Here is a 26,890-nt window from a genome sequence, read left to right on the forward strand (position 1 = left end):
GTTCATTCCGATATGGCAACGTGTGAAGGATGAAGGGGTAGGGATGAGGTCAGAATGTGGCGGGTGGGCACTGATGAATGATTACAAACAAAGCCTCCTGAGCTGATGATGATCACACAAAAGAAGTGGGTCACTGCCTGCTGGTCTCCTGGGGGGATAGACACATAATGGGTGATTTCCTCTGAGCTCATCCGACGCACACATTATCCTCATTAGTTTAATGCTTCATGTGTTATGTAGATTAAAATAAAGGAGAGAAACGTCAACAAAAACATAAATTGCATTTCAGCCCTAACTGATCTACTGTATAGCAACAGTAAATACGGCAAACAAATAAACTACATACTGTTTCAAGAAAAAGGTTGTGAACTCTTTGGAATTACCTGTGGTTCTGCGCCAATTAGTCGTGAAATGTATCTGATCATCTCAGTCACAACAATCGACAAAAACAGCCTGCTTAAACAAATACTACTAAATGCTGTTTACTAACTGCTTTCTACATCAGTGCCTGGACAGTTTGCTATTTGAAAGCTGAATTTTGGTCGATGCTGTGTTGAGAAAACAATCCATACCTGACTTCCCAAGAACAATATTATCACACACAAAAATATTTTAAATAAGAATTGTCCATAATTTACTGCTGGTTGTTAAACAGGTCTGTCACTTGAGGAAATGTTTGGTTGAGGTTATTGCTGCCAAAGGCGCGCCAAGCGCTTCTTTAAAATAACGTTTCCATACATTATTCACCCGGCACTGTGGAACATGGAAACATATACGGGTAATTGCTGGTGAGGTATCATTAAAATGTTTTCGTCTCGTACTGTGGGTTACAAAATTCCGATCAAACCTTTAAGCATAAATCCAGGTACTATAATTGCATTCCAGTTCAGATATTTTTTCTTGTACCTCTGTACGCTGACAGATTACATCTGGACTGTCGCTCCCACTTTGGAACAGCAAGCTATTACATGCACTGCCTTCCGAAAGAAAATTGCCATTATAGTGGTAAGATACAATACACTGAAAAAAAGTTTAGTGGTTGCATGAAATCTAATCATCTGGATCTTGATACTTTTTTTAAAGCCGACTATACACAAATTGAAAAGAATGATCTGGATCCAGAGGATGTTAGTTATTTGCAACCACCTGACGAAATAAAGTTGAGTAAATTCAACACACCATTTTCTTTTACACTGTATATAGTTTAAAAGGTCTGTCAACGCGATAAAATACAGGAATTTGTTTCAAATATTTTGGTCAGTTTTGGTGAGCATTAAGAAAAAAAAAATGCTCACAGTATTTCCCACGAATTGCCTAAGCAGCTTGATGTCTGCTAGCTTGTCTGCAATATGAAAATATTTTTTTCACAATCACTTGTGTGACTGATTGACTGACCTATTGAGCACCATGATCATTTCCGAGCGCTGAGTGCTCCATGCTTATCTAATTGTCCGCCCCTTAAATTCATTAAACACAATTCCATTTTTTAATCGATTGTATGACAAAGCCTCAACGAACTTCAATGGCAGGCCAACAAATCACAATTATTTTTAGAACCAACATGCAGATAGACAGAATCTTGCCACTGGGTGGCAGTGTTTCCTTATGAATGTCTTTGGTATATTACGCAATCTTGTTGGGACGCTTACTAAAAAACAGAAATACAATGTGTAGCAATTTTGTTTATTTTTTGCCAAAATGGAAAACATTAATTGCTAAAATAAAAACAATCTTCCAGCTCACCACATGATGCGATTTTCAGTGAATATATATCAGGATGACATTTTCACCTTAACTCTGCTAAACGAGTCACTCAAGGACTCAAACCTTTTTAAGAGGAGGAGTAGTAGGACATTGATACAAATTGAATTCTGAGAGCTACTTGACATTCTACTGCAAAATATTTGTGGTCATCTTTTTTTTTTTCAAAATAAAGATTTTAAATTAAAATAAATACTTAAGTTGTCTCATTTGGATAACAGTCAACAGGATAACTGTCATAGAATTTTCTGTCCGTCTGTCCATCTGCTGCTGAAGCTGTTATATTTCTTCTCCCAGTCTCTCTTCATTAAACATGTCTCAGCAAACAACCTCAGTAAATCACTGGACAAGGTTTTGAAGTCACTCATTTTATTAGTACAAAACGTTTAGGCAATGTGTAATGCTTGGTTGCCCTTTGTTTGAAAAGTCAAGCAGGTTTTAGCGGGTGTGACGCCTGTGTGGGAACAAAGTGGAGGAGTGGGAAGGGGGTGGGGGGGTTGTGGGGCACACCTCAGATAAGTGAGGGGCAGAATTCTCACTGGAGTTCAATTAAATGGCCATCAAAAATTAAAACACTTTAGAGGGGAATTAATTATGATGACAGAGAGGGTCATTATTATTGTTATTATTCAAATTTAAAAATGTAGACATGAATGCAGATCCCTGCAAAAAAACAAAACAAAAAAAAAACAACAACAACAAAAAAACATTCTCATCAATGTTTGCTCTTGTCTTTCTGTGCATGTGTCTGCCTTTATTTGTATGATCGCGGCTCCACTAGCCTAAACACTGTGTTCTGATTGATACTGCATTTATGAAACATGAATGAAACAAAAAAATTCACGGAAACGTGACGGTCGTTGGCTGAAACCTTAGGCAGTATGAAGTCATTTTCAGTTGACAGCAAGTGCCAGTCCAAGTCAAAATGTACTGGCACTTGCTGTCTAATTCAGATGGATACAAGCAGGTGGATTTCATTCATATTGCATAAACGCAATATTAATCAGAATGCCCTATTGAGACTAGTGGGGCCGATCGAACATATTATTGTAAACTTAACTTTCCCTTGACCCAACATTTTGACCGATCATCACCTTATAATGAGTCCATGATCTCCTACTGTTTTTCCTCAACTGTGGAAGATATTTAGTCATTCCTCATATAATATGATACCAAAATATGAGAAAACAAGCTGGCCAATAATTTTTAAATCATTTCCATGAGAAAGTGCGTCAACCTCTTTGCCTTCACACCGTGTTTTTTACTGTATATCCTGCTACACTAATAACAATGCCACCAGAAATAAAAGCCGGTCATTTCTTAACAAAATAGCTTGTGCGCAGTAAATGACAGCTGGGATGACCACATGTTGAATTGTAGCAGTGGGCAGCTAAGGGAGTGAGTCAAGCATGACCATGAACGTTTTATCATATAATGGCTGTTTGTTAAACTCTTGATAATTCGTTTGTGGATGTGGCTTTGTAAGTCAGGTAACTATTTGGATGTAAGCAACCATCCATCCAGCCTATTGGAATTTAGTCACCAGGCAAATGCAAATGACTAGGAATACACCCTTAATTAACTAAATGTACTAAATGTGTGTTCATTTTTGTATACAAAAAGGAAATTTTCAAATAAAGACTCAGCACTGATCCAAATTTGTTCCGATAATCCGTCTCTTCAATCCTCTGGAGTTTAGGAACTAGTACAAGTCAGATATCTGGGCTACTTTTCTTATCCTTGCGAGGACCCGCATCCAACGTGAATGCAGTTAGAAAAATGATGCTCCTAAAATGTAGCCCTCCACAATATATAGGGTCCCTCGCAATAGACATTTTTTTTTTCTATCCTATGAACTGTCGGTTAAAATCGTTCTTCCTCTCATCCTCCGTCTCACGTCCCCGTCTTCTGGCATTCTGCAATGTTATCTTTGGTGTGGTATGGGTGTCCAGGCCAAATTGTTGTTTAGATGTGTGGGTGCCGCGATTGGGGCTTTGCGACCCCCGTTGTGCCAGCCTTGTGTCAAATTTATTTTTTCTTTGGCTCTCCTGTGTCTGTGTCAGATGTGCTTTATCGGTGTAGAAAAGTATGAAGTGTTGTCACTTGGATATACACACAGTGTGTGTGTTTGGTGCAAGCCATGACCAGTCTATGGAATTCAACACATTTAAACTAATTAATTTATGCAGCAAATATGAACCTGTCAATGATTGGCATTGACATACACTAACATAATACAATCCTTCAATGCATTGCTTTGGTGGACATCCAAATGAAGTTTGATGTGTGTAACTTAGAGTGTGTTAGGAAATACACTCTGAGCGTGTTAGCATGGACTGACCCGTTGTTCTGGCAAAATGTTCTACCCGTACGAATCGGCTGTTTGACAGCCTGATCTGTCAAAATGTCCTTCCCATGCGGAACTTCCTACCAGAGGCTAATTTGTCAGCAAAGTACTACGGTGTGCTTTCAGATCGTCTTATTTACATGCATATAGGTATAATTAAAAAAAATCTTTTAGTAAAATACACGTAGACGCAGGCAGGTAGGACGTCCTAACAGTTTAATTTATATATGTATATGCATGGATATGTTTACAAACAATTTTTACTGGCGATATGTGCTCCCCACGTTTAATCGAACAAACGACAGGTAGGACGAAAAGCACCAAACTTCCCAGGAAATCACTGGGTAGGAAGGAATTTCAGAACACCGTAAGTACACTGGCTGTTCGGGAAAATTCACATCATCCCGATGGCCACACTGCCCATGCTCGGGTCATCATCAGTCCGGGGTTCTCTTTTGTCAGTTTGAAGCTACACCGACATTTATTAGTTCAACTGTTTTCAACTAATGACCAGATAAATACCTCACTTGAGTTTCAAATCGCTCTACTATGGGTATATACGGAAATGCTATAACCACTCAGTGGTTCACTCAGACTGTTGAGAAACTCTGAGCTTTACTCAAATTTGCCATTCGATTAGGACGATGGATGGATTCGATATTCAGAGTGCACCAAAAATGTGGCGATGTCGGGCCACTGTTAATGTCGGGCCTTGAACATGTAAAACAATGGTTCCGCCTTCACACAGAATCTCCAATATCAGCAAGATGCAATTTGTGTGGTGGAATGAACTAATGTGAATACAGCAAAAAACTTTAACATTTTTGCAGATAATTATTTGAAAATTTAGCTTTATGATATTTGATTTTTCTTTTCAAAATCATTCAGAGGGAAATACGACTGTTTATCATGTGCAAATGTGTCAATTATGTCATAATTAAAACAATGCACTGGTCCTTTGCACAGCAGTCAACATCATGTCTCATTTGGAAGATGGATTATGTTATTTTACTTTTTTTTTTTTTTTTTTTCTAGATGGAGAACGAAACCATAACTAGCAACGACAAGGCACCAAGCAAGAGGAGAGGCACGAATGGTGCAACGGAAGACAGCATCAGTAAATCCATGTTTGCAGATTATTAAGAATCTTGGGCATTTCAAAGGGGGCTTTGTGTCATTTTCCACACACGCGCACACACACACAGTAGTTGTTCTTTTTGTCTCAAGGACACCCATTGTTAAAACTCGGGGTATATGTAATTAATATTATCTACACCGACACACATGATATGGGATCCATATGATACAGGCACAATCATATCCACAAACAAAGTGCGTAATGTTTTAGCCGATGTTTGTGTAAAAATTGTGTCTTTATGAATATAGCATCTCGAGTGTAAAAAATGTGATTGGGACATCCCTATTCTTCTTCTTCTCTCTTAATTTTAATATTTGCTTATTATTATTTTGATTAGTCGAGTACAAGTCACTTGATTTTGAGTATATGCCAATACAAAGTCCCGATCAATACCTCTACAGTGAAATGTAATGAAGAAAAAGAAGACCGTACTCAAAACTCTCAATTATCTCTCTTTTTTTTTAATCACTATTATTTTTGATTAAGTCTATCCGAAGATGATACTTTTTTGATGTGTCTGTTAATAAGCAGTGGTTCAAATCAAATAAAGAACTAAAGTATTTGATATATTTCACTTACTAAATTTCATCCAACCATTATCTAAGCCGCTTCTCGTGGTTGCATTTCCAATCATGTCGATGATTGGATCGGGACAGCTCTATACTGCAATTTCTGGATAAATTATGTGTGAATGCTCAATCAAAAGTATAGAAATGTGGAATTCTATCAAAAGATATGACATGAATAACATTTATATAAAATGATGTGGAATGATAATATGGATTCATGTGGAATAATACAGTATGCAACAATACTGAAATATATGGAGTCATGTGGAATGATATGGATTTATTTTGAAAATACGCACATCGTATACAAATTAAAAGGGAAAAAAACCCACCAAAATATTAATTAGGGATTTTATTTAGAATTTTTGAAAATAAATGTGATAGGGATGAGCTGTGTGAACCTGACAAAAAATGTGTACATTTGTCAGGTTTTGGTGGAGGTTGAGTGGGAGGAAGACCCAAACACAGGGAAGCGAGGCAAGGGAAACTTAGATGGTATTTAATTGACAAACTAAAAAGCAAACAAGGAATAAATAAAATGTCAAAGTACAAAACAACAGGGAGCAACGTAACACAAGAACTTAACTGGAAAAGGCGAGACGGGCAGGACAACTGACGTGGACATGATCTTCGACAGTGACAATGCATGGACAAGAACTGAAAGTAAACTAAAATACAAACAAATTAACAAGACAACGAGGAGCACCTGGACAAGACACAAAGCGTTCGAAGGACCTGATTGGTTATCACTGGGGCTTGGTTAGACAAACACAGGTGGACACAGTGAACATGACGAAACGCAACAAACATAAGAAAAAAACATGAAAATAATACTAAACCAGAAACAACAAAGGCAGATCAAGATGAAGGATTGTATTACGATTACTGGCATTATTTTAAACACATACGGGACAGAATGTTGATTATTAAAGTTAGCAGGTTCATATTTACTGAATATTTTAAACATGGATGAAACAAGAAGCATTTACCAAATGAAACTAGAAGCACTGGTCACAAGAATGACTGGGATTGTAGGCCTGATGTTTACTGATTTATTATATTATTCTCATATGCTAAATTTATATTAGTTAGTTTAAATGTGTGAACTTTATTGAAATTCTCAGTAGTGAGAACAGATTTGCACACATAGCATTTCCATGAGCTGCCCTCACATAAAGATAAAGATGTCCTTTATTAGTCCCACAATGGGGAAATTTGAGGTGTTACAGCAGCAAAGATATAGATCACACAGAGTCGGCGGCGTAATGTAGCCGTTAATGTATAACATTAGCAGCAGACATTCATAAAAAGCATGCAAATATACACAGTATAAACGTATCTAAGTGTAAGGAAACACTCCTAATGCCTGTCCATTATACAGAGGGGGAAACGCTGTAATGATAAAAACTACTGAATTGAAAATACTGCAATGATAAAAATATTGCAATGATAAAAGTACTGTAATGGTAAGAGTACTGAAATGATAGAAAAGTACTGCAATGATAGAAAGTACTGCAATGATAAAATATACTGCAAAGGTAAAAGTACTGAAATAGTAAAAGTACTGCAACGATAGAAAAATACTGCCATGATAAAAGTACTGTAATAGTAAAAGTACCGCAATGATGGGAAATACTGCAATGATAAAAGTACTGCAATTATAAAAGTACTGTAATAGTGAACGTCCTGCAATGGTAGAAATACTGCAGTGATAGAAGTACTGTAATAAGAATACTGTAATGGTAAACAAAATACATCATTGGTCAATATTTAAGTACACCATTGGCTGAAAGTACAGTAGTAGTGTATATTGCATCCTAGGACTGCACAATTGCACTAATGCCCTCCCGTTTGTAGGCCTGACCCAAAGTTCTTGTTAAAAAGTCTGACAGCAGTCGGCAGGAAGGAGCGGCGAAATCTCTCTTTGGTACAGCGAGGGTGTAACTGTTTTGGCCGTTATTATTTTTTCAATTGTTTATAGTTAAGAGACTGTTGCATGCCATTCCCCTTTAAGTCCCAGTTTGGTGGTGCACTGTCCCTTTAAGAGAGTGTCAAAAGTCAGCGCGAGAACAAGCGCTTGCAGCTCTCACAAAGTCTGTTATACACGAAGCCAAGTAGCAGTTAGGTTGTGTCTGACGCTTAAGTCCATAAAACGGCATTCCCTGTAAGTGTTTTCCAAATATTTAACCATTGATTGATGTTATTTAGTAGAGTTAGTAAATCGCAAATTAGGATGTGAACTATTTGCATTGCTGACTGTGCCGCCATTTTATTTATTGCTGTGATGTATTTGTTTCAGTTTCACACCTGCCATATAAAGAGAAGGTCTAAACCCATCCTGGCGTCAGTGACTGATTGTGTGGAGGTGTTTAACTAACTGGTTTAGCAGAAAGGTTCTGTGAGGCCAGTACAGTAACAGTCTATCACTGAAGGAGCTGTGGAGTGTTCTCAGAGTGTCATTGAGTGGGTGGGCTGGGTTGTCCAGCATTGATGACAGTTTTGCCGTCATCCTCCTGCCCCCCACTGAGTCCACAGAGTCCAGGGAGCAGCCCAGGACAGAGCTGGCCCTCCTCACCAGTTTGTCCAGTCTCTTTTTGTCTCGGCCCGAGATGCCTCCTGCCCAGGAGACCACGCCATAGAAGATGACTGATGAAACCCCCGAGTCATAGAAGGTCCTGAGGAGTGTTCCCCGAACGCCAAAGGACCTCAGCCGCCTGAGTAGGAAGAGTCTGCTCTGACCCTTCCTATAGAGAGCGTCTGTGTTGTCGCTCCAGTCCAGTTTATTGTTCAGATGAACACCCAGGTACTTGTAAGTTGAGACCCTCTCAACGTCTGTTCCCTGGATATTCACTGGTGCAGGTGGAGAGTGCCGACGCTTGCGGAAATCCACCACCAGCTCTTTGGATTTCCCAGCGTTGATTTGGAGGCGGTTCTGCTGACACCAGTCCACGAACCCCTGCGTAACCCCTCTGTACTCCCGATCGTCACCGTCAGTGATGAGGCCGACAATCGCAGAGTCATCAGAGAACTTCTGCAGGTGACAGGTTGTGGAATTGTATTTGTAGTCCGAGGTGTAGAGGGTGAACAGGAAAGGAGCCAGAACAGTTCCCTGCGGCGCTCCCGTGCTGCAGAGGAGCACGTCAGACACACAGTCCTGTGTCCTCACGTACTGTGGCCGGTTTGTGAGGTAGTCGTGGATCCATGTGATGAGGTGGTGGGCCACTCCCGCCTGCTCCAGCTTGTCTCCCAATAAGGCGGGCTGGATGGTGTTGAAAGCACTTGAGAAATCAAAGAACATGATCCTCACCGTGCCCCCCGCCTTCTCCAGGTGGGAGAGTGAAGTGTGGAGCAGGTAGATGATGGCATCATCCACACTGATGCCAGGCTGGTATGCGAACTGGAGTGGGTCCATTGAGGAGCTGACCAGGGGGCGCAGATGGACGAGGACCAGTCTCTCCAGGGTCTTCATCAGATGAGACGTCAGCGCCACTGGTCTGAAGTTGTTGAGCTCGTTCGGATGGGGTGTCTTTGGAACCGGAACCAGGCAGGATGTTTTCCACAGCTGGGGGACTCTGCCCAGCTTCAGGCTCAGGTTGAACATGTTCTGGACGATTCCACACAGCTGGTCTGCACAGGATTTGAGGATCTGGGAGCTAATCCCATCAGCACTTCATGGACAAAGCACATTCTCCACATTGGCTGTAGAGAGGCAAACATACCAAATTGGGCACTGGAGGACTCACACAGACGCTATCAAAAGAAAAACACATTCCGAAAGATTTAACAATTGGAGATCGGAGCACACACACATACACACTTGCACATACGCAGACACATACATACACCGGCATATACACTTGCACATACACACGCACACACGCACACCGACCAGATTACAGAGGAATGCCAGCGGGGAGAAAGACGGAGAGACTGCCCGCCGGCCAAGGTCACCCTTGGCGTGCCAGTCTTGGGGACCAGACGGGAATCAACTATCCAGGCGAGGACTAACCTGGGGAGGACCTTCCCCTGGACGATTTCACGCTTCATCATCCCCTCACTCGTGAACAAGACCCCAAGATACTTGATCTCCTCCACTTGGGGCAGTCACAAACGAACTATATCTAAATGTACAGTATTAGAAGCTACTTTAAATTACAGATGCACAAAGTAAATTATCAGCACTTCACTCCTACCATTAGCATACTGCAATCAATTTTTACATCGCACATTAGTTTGCCGCAACTGTTAGCTTGCTCTTGGCTCAGCATTTAAAGCTGCATCCATGAATGTGATTAGTGACAGCTGCTGCAGCGTGCAGAGCAACCAAATAGTTTGACAAGGAGAGGTGGGCGGTGGTAAAGGCTTATACCAGTGACACAGGAGAGAGAGGGAGAGCCGCCTGTGTGTGATCACGGCTCGACTGCATTTCTCCACAATGCCATCCCCCTCTCCTGCGCTCTATCTCTCTGTAAGCAGCACTCAGCGATCACGCTCACTCTCTCCTCTCTTCTCTTTCCTCAGTGAGGATGTCAGCCACAAATTTGATGAACCAGCGAAGCTCTCAGTCTAGCTGGTGCCTTCTTACAGAGATCCCTCATGAACGGGTGTACCGGATGAGGAGGTACCGTGTTTAAGGAGCACCAGGGAAAAGGTTTCAGCTGCAGCAGTCCGAGTAAGTGCCGTGCTGTTTGACTTAAACTGGACAGCTCAAAAGCAGAATCGGATCATTGAATTAAGCTGCAGAGTGTTGTCTCGTTTACCATCCCAGCATTGCTGTTTCCATTGCCGAGCGGATTGTTTAACTGACACCACCGTTGTGATGATCACATAGTGTTGTTGCAGCAGCCTTCTGCAGCAGCTTTGTTGTTTTGAAGAGTGCGAAGAGTGCCTTTTGGTCACGACTCTGTCTTGGTTTGCTTCTTCGCTCACTGCTCAGCTTACTGTTGCGTACACTTACACAGATCGCAGTCACTCCCGGCGTTGGCTCTGCTCTGTCAGTTCAATCACACATTACATCCATCAATGACAAGATTGCAGAAGTTTTAATATGAAGTCAATATGGACTCTGCCCATCACATGGGAAGATTGCAAATAAGTAATTACGTTCACTTATTCAGTTAGGCTAAAAAAGTCTGAAGGAATCAGTGACAAGCTGGAGACTGTGGTCGGAGAAAAGTATCTCTATGGTAACAGCGGGATTGCAAAGGGTAGTGGAGAGATAGCTTGCAGCTTGTCTGATACTTATTCAGCACGATCACAAATGACAGGACCTTTTCAATAAGAATGACTACTTTTGATTGTCCGTGTAACAAAGCGGCACTCCTTCATAATTTGATATAATAATGATATGACACTGTACATTCAGACATGCAATTTCTGTTTTTGTTAGTTCAAATAGGCTTTTGTGATGGTGTAATATTTTGATGATTCCATTCCATGTGTGTGAGAAATTTGCTACTGCACACACTTAAATGTCGAGGGACGTTTTAAATCTGATTATATTGGGCGAGTAGATTGGAGAGAAAATAAAGGGAACATTCTATGTTCTCAAGTGTTATTTTCTCCTGGGCTTCTTTTAGAAACCAACATGTGTCCTGTTTTCCATTGGAATTTATGTTGGTTGTGTAATTACGTTCAGCTGCTCAACCTACTGAGATCTGACAGGAGGGCTTTGCTTCATGATAGTGTTCGTTTTGTAATTGCCGCAGAGATGGGGTAAAAAAAAAAAGTAAATTATATGCACTTTAAAGTGGTGTACAACTGCATTGCATCTTCGAATATTGGATAGTAGTACTTTATCTCATCAGGCTTCAAGTGGCTGGTAAAACATTTCCCACTGTACATGTGACCTCAACACTCCCATTGAATAAATCGCAACTGTCTATTCTCTCAATGGAAATGTTTTACCTCTCCATCTGAGCAAGCCAGTGTGGAAAAACAACAAGTTAAATGCACAACCCAAACCACTAACGTTATCACTCTTTTTGAATGCGACCGTAGTTAAATGGAAAGTCAACCCCCAAAATTTGTTTCCTATAATGTGTTCAATGCGCCTTCACTAGTTTTAACATGGCATTCTGTTTAATGTTACGTTTGTTGAATATGAGTTAAGATCTAAAATACCCCCTGACATCACAGTTGCTCAGGGCTCAGCTAACGACCAATCATGGCTCACCTGTTTGCTGAAGCTAACACATGATTGGTCATTAGCTGAGCCCTGAGCGACAGTTATGTCATTTTTAGTCGACAGAAGTGACAAAATGGCTGGCCGCGGAGATGGCTAAAAACGGGTGGATTTTGCTCAGATTGCCGTGTGTAGACCAGTGTGGACGCATCCAACATATTGGAAAGAAAAAAGTGGGCTTGTCTTCCCCTTTAGGATGCACTGACAATTGGCCAATAGAAGTTCTTTTGGGTGGACTCTCCTTCTCAATACTCTATTCCCTCATTAAAGAAGGTTATGAAGCCGCCCGATTGACAATATTGGCCGTTTTGTTGTTCTTAGCAATAGGTGTCAAATGTAATCGAGTAATTTATCATCAAATGAATAAACAACTATTCGTTTCATCAAAATAAGACACTTGCAAACATCTGCTTTTTGGGAAACACTAATCAAAATCTATGCCCATTTTCTCACATGTTTCAGACCAAACCTGTTACTAAATCAATTAATCAATTTATGTGAAAAAAATATGTCAGTTACAAGGTGACCACATGACCAAACTATGACAGCAAATACTAATTATTTAAATCAGAAGTAGTAAAAAAAAGTGTATCTCAAACTAGAAGCTCCTCCTTACTGCTCCTAAATTGTGGCATTTTGCCCCTAAAAGTTTTCATGTAAATTGGCTGATTCTTAAAAAAGAAATTGAAAATATAATGATTATTCTTGAATATTTTTTTGTTGCTGACAAACTTCTGCTCCACTCTTCAGCCCATTTGTCAGTAATAGAGTGAAAATGAAAGGGATAAATATTTACTTGGCAAGACAATTTTCAGTGTGTGCCATTGAATCTTGTACTTGTTAGCCGGAAGAAGAGAAGGTCGAACAGTCGCCTGGGTCTGGTAGTCCTCTTAACACTTAAGACACTTGGATGAGCTTAACAATAGCATTTATATAATAGGTTTGCATGTAAAAATGACATCAGTACTAAAATGCCCCTCCCACCAAAAGACACTGTAGTGATTTAAGTTTTTTTGTAATTTGTGTCCATCACAGCAGGGAGGCAAGCGAGGTAATATTGCTCAAATTGTCAGTTCTGTTGTCTAAAACGATGATCGATCGCCACCAAAATGCAAATACACATGACACACAAACCCCAACTGGTTGTATTTCGGACATTTAGTTACGCTTAAGTCGTGTCAACTCTCAGGAGGCAGACGGTGGCTGACAGCGGGCAGCCCTCGCGCATGGATCTTTATCTTCATCGCTTCTCTTTCAAACCATCTGTCTTTGCTCTCTCGAATATGTGCTGTACATTTTTGTTCTGAACGGAGTGCTGTTTGTCTTTGACGTGCTGGTAGACCAGAAGTGTCCAAATCCGGTCCTCAAGAGCTGCTCCGCTCCATATTTTAGATGTTTCCCTCCTCCAAACACACCTGATTGAAATGATCAGGTTAGTTGTCAAGCTTATGCAGAGCTTGTCGAAGAGCTGATCACTTAACTCAGGCATGTTGGCGGAGGAAATCACCAAAAACATTCAGGATGGCGGCCCTCGAGGATCGGATTTGTCCACGCCTGATGGAGACAGCTCAGACATGACCATGAAGAGCTGTGTTGTAACATCAGGTGGTCGGTGGTTGTGTGGTTTCTTAAAAAGCATTACTTTGGTGCCTTCAAAATGTTGTTAAAAAAAGGTTGGTGGTGGCGGCATCCTGCTTTGGGGCTGCTTTGCTTCATCTGGAACTGGGCTATTACAGTAATAAAGTTGGAGGCAATTATGAACCATTCCAAAAATCAGGCAGAAAAATCAAAAGAAATGTCAGAAAAAACATACTAGAACATCCAAACTTTTTGGGGGGTTCTTCAGAGGCACTATATACCTTGACAGGTGTGTGCTAAACCCTAGTTAACAGGAGCTTGAATGTGACTGGGTAATTTTGAGCACAGCCCCATCCCAAGTTAGAATAGGGTGTGCACACTTGTGCAACCACATTATCTCAGTGGCTTGTAGTGCAAGTTAACAGGCAAAAAAATTGGAATGATTTAGCTTGCTCAGTTTTTTTTAAATCACAAAAACCCGGAATTTGATTAGGGCTGTCTAAGCTTTTTGTTTCCAACGTATACTGTATGTCTGTGGTTGGACATAATCAAAATACTATTTCTAGCATGGTTATTGGTTTGTCTATAATAGGTGTGAGTCAAGTCCTTTTTACATCTGCCCTTTCTAAATGGCATGTGCAGAGGGTGACATGAAATTCAAACTTGAGTATTAAGCTGGGGGGCTGTTGGCACGGCCTTTGGGCACTATCGGCGCAAACAATGGTGTATCCTGTGATTGAGCGTTGCCTTTAAAGCCCAAACAGCAACGCAGGTTTTGGGCCACACAACAGACTGGGATGCCACCCTTTTCCACTTTCCTCCTCCTCGCCATCGCTGACTCACACGCCAACACATTATTCAACCTACCAAAATGACCTCCTTATTGGTGGTGGTGGCGAATGTTTTTGTGCTGTTGTTGATGGGATCTCATAAATAAACTAGGTTTCAGGAGCCTTTTATGCACAGTTGTTACATCACTTGCATATATATTACATAAAACCAAGCAAGAAAATAAAAGGATCAATGCTCCTCGGTCTCCAGTTAAAATGTGGAGTACAAAGCCAAAATGTTATGATGGTTCCAACCATCCTCAAGGAGTAACTATCAACCAACTCCTCTTCAAAGTGTCACATCATGAGAAACACATCTTTATCAATTATTCAAAGAGATTCTCCATCTTACCAAGAAACATTGGACAAGGCCTCTAACTTGATTTGAACAGTTTGTGGATGTGGCCATCTAAAAAAAAGCTTGGTCCGTATAGACATAGGCTGAAGCACACAGCGCTCATGGACCTCCACACCATCAAACACGTTTTGCATGAAATAGAGCAAAGATTCTCAGCTTGTCCAACATCTGTGTTGTGGAATATTGAGGTCTTTTAATTTTCCCCTTAGGAGGAGTATGGCCCCTGAAATCATGCCGGATACAGGAGAATCTTTTAAAATCCCAGTCAAAATGCTTTGCAGAGGTGAATGTTTTCTTACACACCTCGCAAATCTTGAGCACACGTCTTGTGATGTTGCTGATTACCCCTCCCCCAAAGTGATTCCTGAGAGCAGGCAAATCAGCCACATTTGTGGTAAACTATTCACAGAAAAAGTCGAAGTGCATCTAGTCTTTTTTGACACAGAGGCCGCTGACTGTGATCTTCTGGACTGCATGTTGTTCAGCTCCTGCTGGTCACAGACGGCGCACAGAAGACTGAACACATGCACTCAAAAAACAGATACATGGCTTTGGAACAGCCAGTAACACCAAGAACGACCATGTCAGTGCTTTGCTACAATGTCTTTGTGCTTAAGACTGAGATGAGCATGTTCCAGTTGGGAGAAGTGGGTGGAGAGTGTGTGCTTTTAATATTTTGTTCACCATTTCTCTGCCTTGCTCTCGATCACGCATCCTGCTAAATATATCCAGTGGTGGTGGAAAACACTGTTATATCACCAGCAGCAACCTATTTCTAGCAATTCTGAGCTATAAATAGGAGCTTGTTTGTTTTGACAATTCATTAAGGATCTCCTACAGAAAACTCAACATCGCTAACCAATGTGAACAAAGCAATTGATGTAATTGTTTTACAAAATTATTAAAGTCAATTAATTATTCATTGAAAAATAAGTTTGTAGTGGAATATTCTAGGGGCCCAAAAAGTGTTTCAGTGTAACAGACTAGCAGCAAGGCTCATCTTGACTAGGCAATATTTCCCTACTATTCATTTGTAAAAGTGCTTCAAATCTGTCGGATTACCAGGACAACCACTCATCAGATAAATGACACATTTTCTATTGGATCCAGGTCTGAGTTCTGGCTGGGTTCCACCAAATTGTCAATAATCTTCTGGTGAAGCAATTCTCTCAAAAATAAAAATCCATTGAATCTACTTAATTTGAGTGTGTACATCGTTGCACATGATTAATGTGTTTTAAGATAGCATATATCGTTTCATTTTGGAGGACAAGATGGACAAAATACAACAGTGTACCACATTTTAATGCATTCAATGTATATTAATCATGTGAAAAGTGATTTTTTAAAAAAATTAAAAATCATCTTTATTTTAGTCTTCATTCTAGTGGAAGCCTGGCCACTTAGGGGCAATATTCTTTGTTATTTGGAACTGTTTAGAATTCCCTTCACATTGACTGTGGCTCAAGTTCTACTCAAAGAAAACAATTATTTCCACCATGCTTCACTGTTGGTGTGATGGTCTTATGTTGATCTGCAGTATTGCATTTGCTTAAAATAAACTGCTTAAAAAGTGTTTTAGAGCACCACCCAATGTAAAGTTTAGGCCAAAGCTTTACTTTAAAGCATGGGGTTCAAACTCCAGTCCTGGAGGGCCGCTTTCCTGCATGCTGCATGCTTTTGCTTTTGAATCAGGTGTGTTGCTGCCAGGAGAGATGGAAAACACGCAGGAAAGCAGCCCTCCAGGACCGGAGTTTGACACCGGTGCTTTAAAGGGACACTTGGATGAGCTTAACATTGGCACATTTACAATAGGTTTGTATGTAAAATGACATTGGTACTACAATGCCCCACCCACCCCAAAAAAAGACTGGTGATTTAAGTTAGTTTTTTTTTTTTATGAGATTTACGACAAATTGGCATGCATGCCCCCTTTTGGAGCTCGGCTTGTTATTTTTTTCCGGTTTCAGCATCTATGTCACAGCAGGGAGGCAAATATTGCTTGAATTGTCAGTTCTGTTGTCTAAAACGGTGACCGATCGCCACAAAAATGCAAATGCACATTTCTGCTCTTGTCCACTTACACCTGTGAAAGGATAAAAGCGTTTTGCACAATAGTTTGGCTTTAACGTGAGCTCATGTGATCACCTCCACAAAATCAAAAATAGTGTGCATCTCTTCTCCACTTACACAGGCTGAAGAGGCTGAAGTGACAAGAGCAAGAATGTGCACACGAACCCCGACCGGTTATATTTCGCTACGCTAAAGTTGTGTCAACTCTCAGGAGGCATACGACTGCTGACAGAAGGCAGCCAGCAGGTAAGAATCAATCTCTATCACCCTCCCTTTTCTACCTAACAATAGGATATAGGCACGGCTAATAGCAACAATTAGCTTCAGGCCGTAAAAAACAAAAGGCGTTAGTTCAACAAAATTAGCGCCTTACTGTCCAGCTTGCGTTTCTTGTTGCGGAGTTGCCTCACAAGTAGTTGTGTGCGTTGTCTGACACCGCTTGCAGCCGCCATTGGCGGTGAGCGTGAGTGGGCGTCGATTTCAGATAGATACCTCATCGAACACCGGGCCTCTCTTGAATGGTGCGCATCGCGGAGCGGCATATGCTTTTAGTAGGGGCCGCTTCGGGAGTGTTATTGTTCAGCTAACAAAAAGTTTCAGCGAGTGTGGCCGCATTGGAATGCACAATTTCGGCTATTACATTTCATATTGGACGTGTTGTAGGTCGAAAAACTGAGGCCAATCTTCATCCAAAAAAATTTGCATGTCTACTCATTCCCACTTCAGTCTCTTGAAAATCTCTCGACTGGTGCTTTATGCCGTGGGTCCTCACTGTGCTTAGCAAAGAAGCAGTGTGCCAGTGTCCTCCCAGCATACATCTTTGAAGCGCTGCTCACTTGCACATTTCCTTAGTCTCATATAAATCAGCCACAGAGAGGTTAATCCTTTTGATATGTTGAAGTGGTCATGGGTCGGAATGTCCACATGATATTTTTGTGTCAATTGATCACCATTTTTGGACGTTATAAGCAATGAAAGTACAATTCTTTCTAATGGAGAGTTTTTAATGGGTCCCTACAATGACTCAAAGCGAAACATGGAGAGAGTCTGTGGTCCTCACTAAAAGTAGGTGTTTTTTAAGTGGTCACTTATTTCTTGATTTCTCCAAAATGAATGGATAAAAAATAAAATGATCATTTCAGTTTCCTGATCAAAAAATATATAAACTGAGCTTGTTAGTGAAAAATGGGCCATCTTGGCTTGACAGTTCCTTTAAGGTCGAATGCCACATTTATTGAAATTAACTTTTGTCGCCCTTTTGTGGATTTTGCATGATGATTAAGGTTGGAAATGCCCAAGCTATTTTCGTTGGTCAAAAATGCCTGTGATTGAAAACAGGCCGTTTTCTCCTTCTTATTAAAGAAAAATATTCAATATGCTTTAGTCTGATTGGGTTGCTGTTCTTCTTAATTTGATATGGAAAACATCTTGTGGCGAGCTATGTTGCACTCTGAGTAGGGGAGGGCAGGTGGGTTGGAAACACCTCAATAGTGACACTCGGCGACCTCACAGATGCTCAGTGAGCACTCTGAGGTGGAGAAACCGGTGCAAAGTCGCTCAGTCATTCGTCCCGTGTTGAGTGGGCGTGCAGCAATCACAAAGTGACCAGTTACTTAAAAAATGAATTAGTCTACATACATAGTGACACCAAATTTAAATCATGTCAACAATTTATGGTATGTTGGTCCAATCATATTAGGAATATAATAGATCGTTGGACATGGACGTTGGACATGGGCACTTATAAGACCACTTTTTTTTTGTTCTCTAGTGATTAAAAAAAAAAAAAAAAAACGTCACTGAAATGATTGTCTTTATCTCTGTTTTTTTAAAATATCCTAAAAGCTGGACATACTAACAGGCCTCTGTAGTTTAGATGACTTGTTCCACGTTTCATCTCTTGTCTTAATGTCCCATCTTTCTCTCCATCAGAACAGTGACGACAGCTACAAGTTGTCTATTACGACAGCCCATTTGGGACCACCTCCAAAGAAAACTGTCGCAATTGCTGGACACATGTCACAGGTAATGTGTCTTTGCTTTCTATTTCAGAGAACACTATTCTCCAGTTATAGAGAAACTATATTGTAACCAGAGTTGAGTAGAGTAGCTTGAGTAACAGTACTGTTACTTTCGAATAATAAGGTTAAATTAAAATTAAAAAGTAGTCTTCCAAATAATTACTTGAGTAAGAGTTAATAAGTTTCACTGAAAAAAACGACTTGACTAACTGTTGAGTAGTATTGGATGTTTGTGACTACATTTTTGTGTGATGAAGTCACACAAGTGTTTGCGCTCCACTCAGAAAGATCTGCTCCGGCTGGTTAAAATTGGTTTTCCGCATCCATTTTTAGATATGACATACAGTGGAATCCCCTCCATCACCTCGTTTTCAATTTGAAGATTTTCAGACAATACTTCAATGTTTCTCGCAGGCACAGTGGGATAACTCATCTTTCATCCTCGGGCGCACACACACGCACATTCACGCTTGCACACGCACATACGTACATAAGCAGGTAGGTAGGTAGGTACACCCACCCCGTTCTGGGTGGCATGGTGGCCGACTGGTTATCACATTCGATCCTGGGCTGCGCCCTTCCTGTGAGGAATTTGCATGTTCTCCCCATGCCGGCATGGTTTTTTTCCGGGTACTCCGGTTTCCTCCCACATTCCCAAAATATGCATGGTAGGTTAATTGAACACTCTAAATTGTCCCTTGGTGTGTTCGTTTGTGTGTACCATGCGATTGGCTAGCAACCAGTTACCCCCCCTACTGCCCGAAGACAGCTGGCATCGGCCCGTGAGGAGAAGCAGATCAGATGATGGATTGATAAAACTCAAAGTAGCAAATTGAATGTACCTCACTAAAATGGAGCAAAAGTACTATTTCTTAACTTATGTACTCAAGTTAAAGTAAAAAGTATCTTACATCAAAACGAATCTTGCAAGTACAATTTGAATAAATGTCACACAGTAATTGGAAAGAGTTTTTTGTACCCACCTCTGATAATAACTAAATGAAGGATTTAAGCCAATTTAAGGCATCAAATTGCTTTATAAGAATACCTCTGTTGATAATGGTATGATGAAATTTAACATGATATTAAATCCAACAGATCAAGTATGTACCTACACTTTGATTTAAAGGGAAACTTTCGGAATTTTGCAATTTTCAGCAGTAAAAATGTCATGTTATGTCTATAATGGATTTCATATTGTCGTTACCTTTCATGCTCCATCAACACCTTTTATAACACATTTTGCCACTTGCTGTCAACTGAAAATGACATCACGTGTTGACGGCTCAGGTAACAACCAATCACGGATCACCTAACATTCTCAAGTATCCCTTTAATCATTTGGTCGATATACATTAACTTAATGAACAAAATGGTGGAACATTGTGAAATATACATGCTGCCTATTATGGATTTATTGGAATTGCTGTCTCAGCAATATTCATATATCTGCAGGAACCTGTGGGAGTCAAAATCATTAAATGCAATAAAACTCATGATGGCTTATTTGAGTGTCGTTTTCTTATTCACAGGTTGAGCAGGAGATCTTACTTGTACAAAGGAAGATGTCTGACCTTGAGTCAGTACTGCAGCAGAAGGACATTGAGTTGAAGGCCTCAGAGACTCAAAGGACTATCCTTGAACAGGACCTGGCCACCTACATTACAGAATGCAGTGTATGTAGATACAGTGGCACTGTGTGAACTGTATGTGCATATATACAGACACACGCACACACACACACCCCCACACGCACACACACACACACACACACGTATGTATGCATGTATATGTATTTATGTCTCATTCAATGAGTACAGTCATGATTATATCTTAATTCTTGTCTGGTTTTCAGAGTCTGAAGCGTAGTTTGGAACAAGCTCGTACGGAGGTGACACAGGAGGATGACAAAGCATTGCAGCTCCTCCACGACATCCGTGAGCAGAGTAACAAGCTTCAGGAAATCAAAGAACAGGTAGGATGGAATATTATTCAGTCATTTTGTCAACTTTTATGCAATTGTGGCTTTTAGATACAGTATGCCCCAGAAGCCTTTGGAGATTTTATGAAATGACCTTCAGTCACCTCCATAATATGAAATAAAACTGATAAGGTGTGACTTAATGGTACACTTTTCAAACTCAGATTTTGCAAAATTATTACTTTACCATTTTGGAGTTGCAGCCAGTTTATGCAGATTAACTCCATTTTGAGGGAATGAGTAGTATTTTGAAAACGTGTCAAACTGAGGTCTGGTGCTCATGGAAAGCAAATTCAGTGTTTTATCTGCAAGCACCTTGAACTGTTATTGCTTTGTGGGTTTTGCTGCCTTCTGATTTGAATTCAGTAGCGGAAAAACAGGCTATATTTGGTGAATATGAGATGAAATACGTGGCTATGAATATTCAGTTTCTTTACCTTCAAAAGTATTGATCTGTTTTTTTGCTGTGTATATACTGCAGTGCTTCTCAAATAGTGGGGCGGGCCCCTCTTGGGGTGCGTGGTGGGATGCTGAGGGGCGGGGGGAAATGCTTTTTTCCCACCGTACGACAAAGTGTACATCCACTCCAGTAGTTGGCAGGGGGACAAGTAGCAAACCTTCCCGTGGTGTCCCTCGTAATCCTTAACCGGAGACCGATTGCTACAATCTCATTCCATCCAAAAATCCAGCGGTGGTAAAAGGATCGACCCTCGACCGCTGAGATGTCGAAGCTAAAAATTATCAGCTTCAACGCGGAGGGCATGTCCCTTGCAAAGGCTGAACTGATTTCCCAGATGGATGCCGACATTGTCTGCATCCAAGAAACGCACAAGGCGTCAACCCCAGCAAAGATAAATGGGATGCACCTTGTTATTTTTCAAGAAAGCCAGACCCACGGTAGCGCAATTTTTGTGCGTGACTGTTCGCTTGTAAAAAGAAGTGACAACCTCTCAATCAACGGAGTTGAGGTCTTGATGCTGGAGACTGACTCGATCAGAGTTTTCTCTGTGTATAAGCCTCCACCGACACCCTTTTGCTGGCCCAATACGAACCTTGATGACAAGGTGTGTGTTGTTATAGGAGACTTCAACAGTCACAATACCACCTGGGGCTACCCCTCTAACAACTCAGACGGTGAGAGAGTTGAAGAGTGGGCGCTGGCAAACAATCTCTCTCTCCTCCACTCAGCTAAGGATAAACCATCCTTCCATAGCGCAAGGTGGAAAAGAGGGTATAACCCCGACCTCGCCTTTGTGTCGTTAAGATACCAGAACATATTTAAGAAATCCCTTGGTAAGCCAGTCCCCAGGTCTCAACATCGACCGCTTGTCCTTGAACTCTCGCCAGTGGTTAAACCTATCGAGTCGAAACCACTGATGAGGTTCAACTACGGTAGAGCCAACTGGCAGGGATTCACGCAAGATCTCGATTCCCAAATTGATGTAATTCCAGCTGAACCCTCACTCTACGATGCTTTCACCTCTCTGGTGTGGAGTACAGCAAAGAAACAGATCCCAAGAGGATACTTTAAGCAGTATGTCCCTGGACTTGATGATGCATCAAAACAACTCTATGCTCAATATACTAGAGCATACGAAAATGACCCGTTCGCCGCTGAGACCATCGACCTCGGTGAATCCCTACTAACTTCCTTAGGGGAGGCAAGGAAAGAACGATGGGAAAATCTTGTGACATCAATCAATATGACGCATAATAGCAAAAAAGCTTGGAAGATCATCAACAAGCTTAATAGTAACTCGCAACCTGAGCAGCGGTGTGCGCAAGTAGCACCAAACCAGGTAGCAACACAGTTACTATTGAATGGGAAACCATGCACCCGTGAACGCTCATACCTAAAGGCTATGCAAGCTGATATGCGTCTGACGATGGAGAATTGCAGAGAGGAGTTCTTCCCATTCACCCCAGATGAACTCATTAATGCAATTAAGCATGTTAAGCTTGGCAAAGCGTGTGGTCTTGATGGGTTATCTCCTGATATGATCCTACACTTTGGTGACAAGACGCAAGAGTGGTTACGCACCCTCTACAACAACTGCGCAGCCACCAAGACTATACCGAAGATCTGGCGTAAGGCAAAGGTATCTGCCTTATTGAAACCAGAGAAGGATCCATCTCTCCCATCGAGCTACAGGCCTATTAGTCTGCTATGCATCCTGTTCAAGGTTTATGAACGTCTGATACTTTCACGAATAACTCCGACAGTTGAGGAACACCTCTCTCGTGACCAAGCCGGATTCAGAGCTGGAAGATCCTGCTGTGGCCAAGTACTAAACTTGGTACAGTACATTGAAGATGGCTTCCAGGAGGGTAAGATCACTGGGGCAGTTTTTGTCCATCTTTCCGCCGCTTACGATACAATCAACCACAGGAGACTAATGATTAAAGTGGCGAAAGTCATGAAGAACAAGAACATCGTTCAGATTATTGAGTCTCTCCTGAAACACCGCTGTTTCTTCGTCGAGATGAGTGGAAAACAAAGTAGATGGCGTGATCAGAAAAATGGCTTGCCCCAGGGTTCTGTGCTTGCACCTGCGCTCTTCAATTTGTACACAAATGACCAGCCAGAGTTCCGGAACATCAGACGTTTCATATACGCCGACGACCTTTGCATTGCCACACAGGCGAACACCTTCGAAGTTGTTGAAGAGCGACTGACATCTGCTTTGTCACAACTTTCACAATATTACAGGGACAATTTTCTAAACGCCAACTCCGGTAAAACCCAATCTTGCGCATTCCACTTAAAGAACTATCTCGCTAAGCGAGAGCTTAACATCAAATGGGACAGGGTCCCCCTGAAGAAAACCAAATTCCCAGTATACCTTGGCGTGACTCTGGATAGATCGCTAACATTTAGCAAACATGTGTCCAAGCTGCGAAAAAAGTTATCGTCTCGCAACAACTTAGTCAGCATCTTAGCCAACACTAAGTGGGGTGCAAATGCAGACACTTTGCGCATATCATCTTTAGCACTGTGTTTTTCCACCGCTGAATATTGTGCACCAGTCTGGGCACGTTCAAGTCACGCTTCCAAGGTCGATGCTGAACTGAATAAGTGCTGCCGTGTTATCACAGGCACTTTAAAGCCAACACCACTCCCGGCTTTGTACTCTCTATCAGGAATAGCCCCTCCTGTCATCCGCAGGGAGACAATTAGTAAAATCGAACGTCAGAAGGAGCTGGACGACCATCGTCACCCTCTGTTTGGTCACCAGGAGATCGAAGCAAGACTGCCTTCACGACGTGGCTTCAACACCGTTAGAGAACTTGGTGCAAGGACACCTACGAACTACCGTAACACCAGGTGGCAGGAGAGCTACAAGTACCAGAACATCAGTGTACCTAGCCCTTCTGAACACCTAACCCGTGGTTCAGACCTACCAAGGAAACATTGGGTCGCGCTCAATCGAGCGCGCTCTCAGGTTGCCAAGACGGGAGACAACCTGCACCGATGGGGATTCGCCGACTCAGCAAGATGCGAGTGTGGTGAAGCCATCCAAACCCTCGACCATCTGCTTCGACACTGCCCAGCAGGCCCAAGGTGCTCAGAAGAAGACCTACGAGATGCCACCGATACTGCCATTCGCTGGGTGGAAAGATGGGCTGATAAGCTATGAATGAATGAGTTGGCAGTGGCACTCATCTTGCCCATTGTGCGCAGCGAGTATTTAACGCTACGGTGTAGGTTTGTTTTCCAACAAAAATGCTATTAGTTATAGTCTCAGCGGAGAGTGGGTGGTGGTGGTGGTGGGGGGGGGGCGCAAATTGTTTTCGTCTTGCTCGGGGCGAGGTGTGACAGAAAATAATTGAATAGCACTGGTCTACAGTAAGAACACCTAACACTGGTGGCCACAGACTCCTCGGTATGAAAGTGTCATTTTCAAAAGTTACAATGAAGCGACACCTTCATGAATGGAAATACAGAGGGAGTCAACATGATGTGAACCACAAACAATGCACATGAATAATACATTTTTAGACATGAAACCAAGGAACACGTGTATCAGAAGGACGGGAATATAAAAATATGGAGAAGGAAAGGAGCAGAACCAAAGACATTCTGTATCAAACATGGTGCAGGTAGCCGTATGGGATGCTAATGGAGCACGTTTGTTGATCCTGTAGTTGCGATTGTGATGGAAGTAAAGAGATGAATTGTTATTGGCTATAGACAACACTACTGATTTGATCGGACTGATGGACTTTTTGAAGGCTGAAATGGAATATCAACTCAGGAAAACGGACTGACTGCAGCACTTTTTGCAATTGCTTCTACAAGTTGTGTAGCACATTGCATCAATTATTTATGCTTGGTCCACTGAGTTTGCAAATCACTGTATGTCACACTGTACATTTATTATGCATGCAAGATTATCAAAATGGAATGTGTTCAACTTCAATCCGTGTCACGTGGGTGTGTAGATTTATGTATCTCTTTACCGATGAGAGCAGAAATGTAGTTGTCACACTCACACTACGGGAGGAAAAAGAAATCCCTAATATTTGATTTATTTATTATTTAGAAAAGCAGTCTTTTTTTCATTTTACTCTAGCGCTGGTTACCAAGCGCTGAATACATTGTGCAATGGTTGCTATGGCGATGAGAGCCCTATACCTACGAGTGAAGAGAGCTCTGATGCAGTGGGCAGGCTGATCGTGATGAGATGCTGGGTCTTAGTTCATACGCTCTCTAATTTTCAACCACTTCTTCATCCTGAAATCAGCCAAGATATTCTGATTTGATGGACAAAGTATGTGTAATGCTGTACTTATATCACTATATTAACTGAAGCTTTGTCATTATTCGCAACATTTGCATGTTTTTGTTCTGTTGTTGACACATTTACCTGGGGTCTCCGACAGGTTTTTAGAATCTTTAAAATTTTTGCTAAAATACTGTATATTGTCTGACTAGCAATGTTGAAAATAAATCACCAAAAACCCAAGTGTGACTTCTCAAACTAGTGTACAAATTGAATTGTTTTGCTCAAGGGGAAAGAGGTTAAATTTGGGACATGTAGGAGTGACTCCAAAATGCTAAAACTGTCCATGGATCATGGAGCTAAATACTTCCTTATCTGTGGGTGTTGGTAATCCGCACAGTTCTGCTGTGTATGCAGGTGAGATGCTCCGCCTTTGCAAAAGAAGTAACAAATAGTGGGATGATGTTTTCCTGCCGCCATGAAGAGGTGTTCAAGACATACAGTCACTGACTAAACCCACACTTGCAAATAACTTTGTTTGGCGATTCAAAATCGCTAAACTGGTGATGACCAAGATGCTATGACTCAAATCTATGTTATGCTAGTTAATTACCGAGGCCCGCTGCAGGAGGTTTGGGTATTTAAAGCTGCTTGGATGTTAGGTGATTTTCCTCACCGCCAATGTGGTCATGAGATACATTTGATAGACGAAGTTTTGGAACAACTTTCTTTAGGCCAGTCTGGCCATTTGGATACTGAATGCCCATGCAGATCTGAAGAAAAGCGACTGCTTGAAGCCAATTAATGCTTTCCATTTAGACATTCTCTCATGACAGAGATCTCTCAGAAACATATAATGTAACTGAAAGCATGAGAGCGGCTTAATGTGACAGCTGTGTCACTTCATTGCTACTGGTTATCTTCACCAACATGGGAGCAAACTTAAAAGGAAAGTTTCTAATCATTATCTGAAAGAAATAATATCTTGCCAGTTAAACGGAGGAAGAGTAGATATAAATCACACGTTTCAGAATCCTGCTTTGCAATTTTTCAAATGAAAAATCATCAAAAAGTCCTGACGCTAGCATCAGTCGGGAAACACATTGTTGATGATTTTGTTATCTTGTCATTTTGGACTTACAATTACTCCACATTGTGGGTGATAATAGGTCTCACATCACCAAATATGTGAGTCGTGTTCTCTGTTCATGCAAGTGCTACTTGCTACGTGTACCCACTGGCGACTCTTCGAATGGTATTTACACCAGCTAAATTCAGCATTTCATCTTGAAAAGCATCTGTCTCCCACGCACGCCATTTTACTGC

The 26,890-nt window shown here is 41.4% G+C and overlaps 1 protein-coding gene across 13 annotated transcripts in view; it reads left to right on the forward strand.

Moving 5' to 3' along the window:
* Window positions 1-5,155: 5,155 nt before the first annotated feature.
* The window catches only part of citb (citron rho-interacting serine/threonine kinase b), a 58,992-nt gene continuing 37,257 nt past the window's right edge, over window positions 5,156-26,890 (forward strand). For 8 of the 13 annotated variants that reach the window (XM_088301910.1, XM_088301982.1, XM_088301965.1 and 5 more), the window contains exons 1-5: window positions 10,237-10,487; window positions 16,960-17,084; window positions 18,771-18,863; window positions 20,392-20,535; window positions 20,715-20,834. In XM_088301910.1, the coding sequence (XP_088158036.1) occupies window positions 18,855-18,863; window positions 20,392-20,535; window positions 20,715-20,834 (273 nt within the window). In that variant the 5' untranslated portion in view covers window positions 10,237-10,487; window positions 16,960-17,084; window positions 18,771-18,854. Of the gene's footprint in view, window positions 5,226-10,236; window positions 10,488-16,959; window positions 17,085-18,770; window positions 18,864-20,391; window positions 20,536-20,714; window positions 20,835-26,890 lie in introns of those variants that run through there. The other 5 variants (XM_088302000.1, XM_088302018.1, XM_088301929.1 and 2 more) reach the window with 4 other exon arrangements.

The sequence above is a fragment of the Idiotropiscis lumnitzeri genome, chromosome 1 (genome assembly GCF_059441095.1).
Source record: "Idiotropiscis lumnitzeri isolate Australia: NSW breed Sydney's pygmy pipehorse chromosome 1, RoL_Ilum_1.0, whole genome shotgun sequence".
Classification (NCBI taxonomy): Eukaryota; Metazoa; Chordata; class Actinopteri; order Syngnathiformes; family Syngnathidae; genus Idiotropiscis; species Idiotropiscis lumnitzeri.